Consider the following 8,874-nt stretch of genomic DNA (forward strand, 5'->3'; position numbering starts at 1 on the left):
TGACCCGTTTCTAGTTTCCATGCAACATGGCTCCACAGTGAAAGATCCACCTTCACTCAAATGCTGCAGGGCCTAACTGAGCCAAGCTGAGCCTAACTGAGGCAAGCTGAGCCTAACTGAGCCAAGCTGAGCCTAACTGAGCCAAGCTGAGCCTAACTGAGCCGAGCTAAGCCTAACTGAGCCAAGCTGAGCCTAACTGAGCCAAGCTGAGCCTAGCTGAGCCAAGCTGAGCCTAACTGAGCTGAGCCTGAGTGGACCACTTTCAATCTCAGTTCTTGATGTTGAATCAACTCTCTTCTCTGTGAATGAGTTTATCACTGCACCTCTCGTCATAAAAACATGTATTATACACGATGCTGACTGCCAGAATGAGCTCAGTAGAACAAGAAATATGCAGGCCATGTAAACCTGGGCTGGTTTCAGACCAGAGTGGTTCTGCTGAGGCCCAGTTTAGCCCTGCAGCTGCTGTGTCACCTTCAGGTTTCATTCATCACCATTATGACCTCTGAACACACACACACACACACACACACACACACACACACACACACACACACACACACACACACACACACACACACACACACACACACACACACACACACACACACACACACACGCTGAAGCAACATTTCACTGCTAAACAAACTCCAGAGCAGGACAGGAATTGGAGCTCCAGATGCAGAGCAGGTTTCTCCTCTCGTCCAGGTGAATCAGATGAAGCTCAGCACCTCTTTGCAGTGAAACCTATTAAAGTAAGGAAAAGCTCTTAAAGTGATACACCAGCTATGTAACTCACTTCATCTTCATCGTCTGACCTCTGTGTGTTCTCAGTGTGGAGATGTTTGGGGTTCAGGTCTGGAGGTATTTGAATGGACCTTTCACAGTTCAGAGGTGTAGATGATGAAGATGAAGGTAGTTTGTTTAGAGTGAAACATTGCTTTCAAACGTCCTTCTGTTTCTAATCTTCACCTTCATCTTCTATCACAGTCAAACTCACTTTTTCCAGCCTGTTTCACAGGTTCTGGTACCATCAATGAGCCGCCGCCACTCGCAGAGCAGCTGAGTGCAGCATGAGGCACGACGTCAGCCTCACTCAGTAACAATAAATACATGACAAACCCTAACTATCAACTTCCAACAGTGCAACTTTTGTTTTGTTTCAGTGAAGTCTGAAAGACAGCGGAACACACACACACACACACACACACACACACACACACACACACACACACACACACACACACACACACACTTTAAGAGCACAGCTGCGCTTCACCTTCAGTCCAAAACAGTGACTTGACATTTAAAGTTACCAAACTTATTGATTGAGTTTCCGCTACAATGTCCATGTTTACATTAGCATGCAAACATTTGGCATTACAGCTAATAACAGCATGTTAGGCTAACATGAATAAATCCTCATGCAACGTTAGCGGCAAGCAGTATGAGCCAATCAGAGCCCACATGAGACACGCTGCACCAACCAGTGGACTTCGTCTTTGCCCACTAACTCAGCCCCATAGGAAGACAAAAACACCACATCCAGTTGCCATCGTGCGGCGACAGGTTATAACGGGTGACTATGGGGCGTTACAGGTCACTAGGGGGCGTTACATGTCGCTAGGGGGCGTTACAGATGGCTAGGGGGTGTTACACGTTGCTAGGGGGTGTTACATGTCACTAGGGGGCGTTACAGGTCACTAGGGGGCGTTACAGGTCGCTAGGGGGCGTTACAGGTCGCTAGGGGGCGTTACACGTCACTAGGGGGCGTTACAGGTCGCTAGGGGGCGTTACAGGTCGCTAGGGGGCGTTACACGTCACTAGGGGGCGTTACAGGTCGCTAGGGGGCGTTACAGGTCGCTAGGGGGCGTTACAGGTCACTAGGGGGCGTTACAGGTCGCTAGGGGGCGTTACAGGTCACTAGGGGGCGTTACAGGTCGCTAGGGGGCGTTACAGGTCACTAGGGGGCGTTACAGGTCACTAGGGGGCGTTACAGGTCACTAGGGGGCGTTACAGGTCACTAGGGGCCTTACAGGTCAATATGTGTCCACTGGTGGGTGCAGTGTCTCTGGTTTTGAACTGAAGGAGAATCTGGAGAGGTTTATACATTTAGCACAAAGAACCTTCACAAGGCTCTGACCCGTAAGATCTGGACATGAACCAACACACTTTCCTCCTTCTTCCTGGGATCATTGCATCATTCAGTCTCAGCCCAGCAGAGGAGAAATCAAGAGAGAAAGGGCGGAAGAGAGGGAGGAGAGAGCAGAGCGTTTGTGTTGTTCTCCTGAGGACACAACGACACTCAACTCTCCCTGTTTGAACAGAAGGAAGAAGGAAGGAGAAGGGAACAAACTCATTCAAGCTCCGCCGCCCTGCGCACAAAACACAGACAGACAGGAAGAATCACAGCCACGTGGTTTCTAAGAGCGTCCGCTGTGTTTACGAGTGCAGATGAAGGTTTGTTATTCAGTGTTTTGGCTTCATTTATCCTCGACTGGCTTCCTGTTGGCACCAATCTGGGATTTCCACCGATATGGAAGAGGATGGGGGGGGGGGAGCAGACGGACCAAACAGACAGTCCTGCCAGCTCCGGTTGATGGCAACAAACCAATCACATAATAATGTTGGCGGGAAGGGGGCATGGTTTATCTATCTGTCAGTCAGGATCACGTGACACAGAAATGTTGCAGTTCTCTCTTTATTTGCCGCAGTTCTTCCATCTTGGCTTCAGGCTTCTGGACTCCGCCTCCTTGTCAGAATGAGGGTGGAGAAAAGGTAAAGGGCCTTTGTTGCTCGGTTGAGGTAAGCGCTTGTTACTGTGGCAACAATATCTGGGAAAGAAAAAGTCAATATAATCTCTGACAAAGACAAAGTTAGTAAGAGTCATGTTCAGTGGGCGGGGCTAGTGTCCCTCTTTCTTGGAGGAGGCGGGGCAAATTTCCTTTGGCTCCTCTTCATTTTTGACGGATGAACTGGTGGACGGTGAGGAGGGTTTGCTGTGTAGAGATGAGTGCAGATCCACCGGTATTAACATTAACGCCACTTCCTCCTCCTCCTCCTCTTCATGAGGAAGAGGGGGAGGAGGAAGGTGAGCAGCAGCCTGAGGGATGGTGCTGTTGTTATTGCTCGGTCTGGGAGCTTTCTGGATCACCTCCACCATGGCGGTGCGGCCCGACGGCGCCAGCTCCCAGCCCGTCTTGGCCGGACTCTGCAGCAGCAGCAGGGGCCGGGCGTGGTGCTCTGGCTCCAGAGCGGCCTGACACTGCACCACCACGCTGCGGTGCTCTACTGCCAACCGAGACGCCGGGTCCGACATCGCCGGCAGCTGGGCTGCCATAACCAAGCCCGGCTGATCCTGGAAGACCAGCTCCACCACCTGCTGCGTGGACGAGGAGGAGGAGGAGGAAGAGGCTTTCTGGATGACACTCCCACTAAGGGATGTGATGACGGGCGGATGGGAGGGAGGAGCAGCAGACTGGGGAGGAGCAGCAGCAGGGAGGCCGTCCTCTGGACGAGTTTTTCTTGGCCGACCTCTTTTCCGTTTCACAGGGGGAGCGCTTGCTGCAGAACCACCGGAAATTCCGGCGCATGCACCTGAAGTCACCACCTCTAGGGGGCGCTTGTTGACATTCCCACGTGCTTGCTGCACCACAGAGGTGGGAGTTGCCGGAGTGACGCTGACCGCTGCGTGCTGCTGCTGCTGAGGAGGAGGAGGGGGCGGCGGCTGTGGTGGAGGGGGCGGAGCCACCTTTTCTCTTTCTGTGTACGACAGACAGCCCTGAGGCAGGATCATCACTGGAACGGCCCCGCCTTGCTGCTGGGGTAACGTTGCCATGGCAATGACCTTCACCCCTCCAGCTGCAGCGGCTACAGATGCCCCACCCACACCCGAGGCATCTTTGGGCGCCAGGGAAGGTGGAGAGGAGCGGACAGAAAGGTGAGTCTTATCTGGAACGGCGCTCCTGGGGAGGATTCTGGGTAATTGCTTCATAAAGGCTTCCACCTGCATTTACATGAGACTTTCTTTAGTTTGTTGTGATGGAGACAAAACTACAATCACCTCACTTCATTCCTGAGTTTATTTTCTTTGTTTTGAAATGAAGGTCAACCTACCGCAGGACGCAGAGAGGAAGCGGAGGGCGGAGGGGGCGGAGCGTCCAGGGACGAAGGTTTGGCCGACGCCGACGATTTGTCTGCCGGCTGTGGTTTTGACGAAGAGGAGGAGGAGTCTCCAGCATCCTTCTAACACATAGAGGGCGGAGTCAGAAGCGGCTTAAGCTAAACGTCTCCATGTGGACGAGAACACAGAGCGACCTCATCAGCACGTCTACGTCTGTGAGGGACGCACGTGTGTGTGTGTGTGTGTGTGTGTGTGTGTGTGTGTGTGTGTGTGTGTGTGTGTGTCAGGTCAAACTTTACAATCCTTAATCATCAATTATCTTTGGTCAAATCAGGGTCACATTCATGAGTTCAGTCCATTATCAATCTGTGTGGCATTAAAGTGAACCAAAAGAATCTCAATGTAACAAATCTAAGTGGAGATGAAACATTTCTGATGAATTGAATTCTTCCAGAAGTAAAGATTTATAGCTTTAAACAAGCGTGTGTATGTGTGTGTGTGTGTGTGTGTGAGTGAGAGACCCCTTCTTACCTTCTGCTCTCCGCCTCGGCCTTCGCTCTCGGCCCCGCCCCCTTTAGAGGAGAAAGGTGTCTTCTTGATGACCTTGTGAGGTTTGGCTGGGCCTCCTAATGAAAATGAGATTCAAATTAGGTTTAATTTGTTTTGGACTTCTTGTTTGCTCTCAGGTCTTCTCACTTCTTTCACCTACAGATGTGTCTCCACCCTCACACAACCATCAGCTGCTCCACCCAGAGGCAGGTGGTTCCACTTTCCTATATTTTGAGAAATTGCTAAATAAATGTGACATTTCATCGCATTTGCCACTTTTAGGAACCAAACTAGAGTCTCATCCTTTGACCTCAGAACATTTCAAGTACTCAGGACACCTTCAGCTGTTTGTAACCAACTCCAACTTTCAGAGATTTGGAGATCTGCAAATTAGAAATGATTCATTCATGAACATTCAACCATTTCCTCATTTGTGATGCATTCAAAGACGCAGGCAACATTTTGTATGTAAAAAATAAACATGTTTTAATTCTAAACTTAGGGCAGGGGTCGGCAACCTTTTTCACTGAAAGAGCCAAAAAAGCCAACCGCCTGCCGACCCCTGACTTATCCACTCATGATCAAAGTGTCAGTGAGCAGGGTGACATTGATTTGGGGCGTTTACCTTCAAAGACATTCAATCCACTTGTTGCTGCAACTGTAGGATGAAGGTTTTACATGCATGTAAACACACACACACACACACACACACACACACCTGCCAGAGCTGCAGACATCACCAGCTCCGCCTGGCTGCAGCGCGGGTTTACGATGTGCTCCTGGATCAGGTAACGAGCGATCTCCACCACCGTGTCAAACGAACGCTTCAGGATCTTCTGTGCCCAATCACAGATCAGCTCACATGCCGCCTCGGTCACTTCCTGTTTGTAGGTTTGGACCAATTCTGTCAACTCCACCTGGAGCCCAAAGGGAAGAGAAAGACTTTAAGACCTCATAACATACACACACAGTGTGAAACAGCATGGGCCCTGTTTACTGGGGACAGTGTTATGGTGTGGGTCAGGGTTAGGGTACAGTGTATAAAGTGTGTACAGTCTGTAGAGTGTGTTGAGTGTGTAGAGCGTGTACCGGGTCATTTTTCAGGTCCAGGTTTGGCAGCAGAGGCATGTTGAGCACAATCTTCCTCCTGATGCCACTGTAACAGTACGTATTAGCGGTCACGCTAAGGAAGCCATCATGTAACATGTTGCGTCATACAACATGTTGCAGAATGTGTGTGTGTGTGTGTGTAGCTGTAGGAAGGATATTTGGACTGTCCTCTGCCACCGAGCCGTCGGGCCTTGATGTTTGGGAAAATGTCTCTGATGATTTTGCCAAAGTTTGCAGCGCTCAGAGGACGATGCTGCAGGTTCTCACAGTGCCGCCTGAGAGAGAGACACAGAGAGAGAGAGAGAGAGAGAGACACAGAGAGAGAGAGAGAGACACAGAGAGAGAGACGGAGAGAGACACAGAGACAGAGAGAGAGACAAACATAAACATGCTTTACTTCTTTAAAACACGTTATAGGTCTACTCTGTGGTGAGTGGGTTCAGGTCCAGATCACATTCAGTCTGACTGGGCTGTGTGTTCTGAGTCATTTCACTCCTCAGTCATTTTCTAACCATTTCATTTAAGGAAACACTGCTCGTCCTGTGAGTACACAAGGTTACCACTAGATGGTAGCAGACACAAAGGACAGCCAACATGGGATCATGTAGGAACATCTGGGTCGGTAGGATCTGGATCAGTAGGATCTGGATCTGGTGGTACCTCAGTCCTCTTCTGATAGGAGCTCTGTGTCTCCAGGCACAGCCGAGTGTCTAGCAGAGCTACAAACATCAACTAGCAGCATCATGGAGCTGAGATGGGGATGATTCAGTGAAGGACAGACAGGCTGAATGGATCTGCATCAGAACTGATCACTTTATTGACTCAGTACGTCATTCAAACCAAACTAAAAGAAAAACCACAGAATAGTTAGAATTCAGTGTTGCTGTGTGTGTGTGTGTGTGTGTGTGTGTGTGTTCTCACTTGTATGTCTCGTAGACGTCCTGTTTGGGCAGGCAGGTGTCTGAATGTTCCTCCAGGTGACTACGGATCCAATTACAGGTGTGAAGCTGATCGGCTGTGTTGAATGAACTAGAGTCACCCCCACTACACACACATACACACACACACACAGTTTTCAACTTTTAAATATAAAACACACACATTTTGTTTTGTTCTTCTGCAGTTCTCATGTTGTGCTACTATAGCTGTAACTTCTTCCCTCCTTCTGTGGCCCCAACCAGGACCAGCCCACACACACACACCTCTTGTCTCCAGAGCTGGGTCCAGAGGGCAGCTGGAGGTAAAGGTACAGCTTGTCATTGTCGGAGAATCTCTGAACATCTTGCTGTGGGAACAGAAACACACATAACTCTGTGTCCTCCTCCTCCTCCTCCTCCTCTCATCACTGCCTGCTGCGTGTCAGTTTGCTCCGTGTGTTACCATGTGAGCTTCACAGTGCAGATTAACTCAAGTGAAAGTTGTGTGTTCCTACCAGGATTTGATCCACTTTGGTCTGTACGGTTTTACTGCAAGAGAGGAAACATGCTGATCAAACACAACAGACCAGAACCTAAAGCCTGTTTCCTTCAGATGCTCCTCAGATGTTTCTCTCTAGCACAGGGGTGGGGAACCTTTTTCAAATCGCGGGCCATTTTGATGTTGCCATCAGCCCTCACGGGCCATACTTTGCTTTACTTTGTGGATCTGGGAGGCAGTGGCTCAGTGGGTGGTGCTTCCGCTTGGGAACCGGAGGGTCGCCGGTTCGAGCCCCTGCCGAGGTGCCCCTGAGCAAGTCGCTGTAAGTCGCTTTGGATAAAAGCGTCTGCCAAATGGTCGTAATGTAATGTAATGTAATGTACTTTGCCATCTGCCAGTCTGTCTCACGGGCCAGATCGCCGGAGTTTCCCCACCCCTGCTCTAGCAGAACAGGACCACGCCTCCTCAGGTCATCAAACTGAGAGAAAAGTCCTTCTTAACAGAACACGTCATCGTTCTGACTTACGAGATGTTGCTCTTCAGTTTCTGCAGCAGCATGCTGGGCTCAGTGTCGCCCTCTGCTGCCTCCAGATCACCATCGCCCATATGAGAGCCATCGGCCCGCTGGTGCCGCTGGTCCTGCGTCATTTGGACCAGACTAACCACCACTGCCCACCATCTGAGGAGACACGCAGACAGACAGTGTGACCGTTTCGGTCACAGACAGATGGATAGTACGACAGTTAGTCAGTAAGACAGACAGACAGACAGCCCCCTCCCCGCGTGTGTCTCAACTCTATTGGGCTCGCGCTTGTTGCTACCCGCTGTGCCCGGTAGTGACACATGCCGGCTGTCACGGTCACATAACCGCTAGCGTGACTTGTACCGGAGCGGAGTCCGCCATGCTCCGTGTTTACCGCGAGCATAGCGCCGGTGGTCATGTGGCTGCCATAACACAACACACACACAGCTCGCCTTCCTGCTAACTGGCTAACAACACACACACACACAACGGTCCTTAGTGCGTTAGTGGACTGAGCTTCGACTCAGGACGACCGTTGGATTTGTACCGCGCCGGTGTGTGGAGCGTGTGGTTCAGCCCCGCACAGAGTGACATCATGTCTGTTACACACTCTCAACATTCCACCGTACGCTACTACAAAAATGAACCGCGACAAGCTAAACGCCTAGCTTAGCTAGTGGCTATCAGCTAACAAGCGCCGAAACAGCCCTCAAACATGTTTTTGCGCGCCGTTTGGACTATAAAAATAAATACCCCGCGTATTTGGTAAATTACGACACTACTACATTATCAATTTTATGAAACAAGTTAGAGAAATTATTTTAGAAAAGAAAAAGAAAGTACCTGAGCCAAGATACAGCAAATATCCCGTTTTTTTTGTGATTGGACGACTTTGTTATGTCTGCCTGACTACAAAGCCTGTGTCTATTCCGATTGGTCAGGTGTTCAACATCTACCCAGATACCCGAAAGGGGCTCAATTCTATTCGTCAAGCAGAAATATTTTTCTGACAAAAATTATTCTGATTGGATGCGGTGTCCTGGTCTGCCCAGTGACAATACAGTTGGGCTTCTCCGATCAAATCTGCATAGCAACAGGCGCCTTTCTGTGTAACTTAACGGCAAAGCAAAACTACATTTCATTAACATTTCAA

The 8,874-nt window shown here is 50.0% G+C and overlaps 1 protein-coding gene across 2 annotated transcripts in view; it reads right to left on the minus strand.

The window, feature by feature from the left end:
* The window catches only part of rfx5 (regulatory factor X, 5), a 9,789-nt gene extending 1,186 nt beyond the window's left edge, over window positions 1-8,603 (minus strand). The window contains exons 1-11 of one of the 2 annotated variants that reach the window (XM_076164387.1): window positions 8,565-8,603; window positions 7,725-7,877; window positions 7,215-7,248; window positions 6,985-7,067; window positions 6,704-6,826; window positions 5,941-6,057; window positions 5,762-5,840; window positions 5,391-5,589; window positions 4,655-4,749; window positions 4,117-4,242; window positions 1-4,006 (exon numbers count right to left, since the gene is read on the minus strand). The exon at window positions 1-4,006 is cut by the window's left edge and continues 1,186 nt beyond it. In XM_076164387.1, the coding sequence (XP_076020502.1) occupies window positions 2,906-4,006; window positions 4,117-4,242; window positions 4,655-4,749; window positions 5,391-5,589; window positions 5,762-5,840; window positions 5,941-6,057; window positions 6,704-6,826; window positions 6,985-7,067; window positions 7,215-7,248; window positions 7,725-7,846 (2,079 nt within the window). In that variant the 5' untranslated portion in view covers window positions 7,847-7,877; window positions 8,565-8,603 and the 3' untranslated portion in view covers window positions 1-2,905. Of the gene's footprint in view, window positions 4,007-4,116; window positions 4,246-4,654; window positions 4,750-5,390; window positions 5,590-5,761; window positions 5,841-5,940; window positions 6,058-6,703; window positions 6,827-6,984; window positions 7,068-7,214; window positions 7,249-7,724; window positions 7,878-8,564 lie in introns of both variants that reach the window. The other variant, XM_076164386.1, reaches the window with a different exon arrangement.
* Window positions 8,604-8,874: the final 271 nt, after the last annotated feature.

Source organism: Genypterus blacodes, unplaced genomic scaffold (genome assembly GCF_046128005.1).
Source record: "Genypterus blacodes isolate CSIRO-AG114 ecotype Tasmania unplaced genomic scaffold, CSIRO-AGI_Gbla_v1 ptg000134l_1, whole genome shotgun sequence".
Classification (NCBI taxonomy): Eukaryota; Metazoa; Chordata; class Actinopteri; order Ophidiiformes; family Ophidiidae; genus Genypterus; species Genypterus blacodes.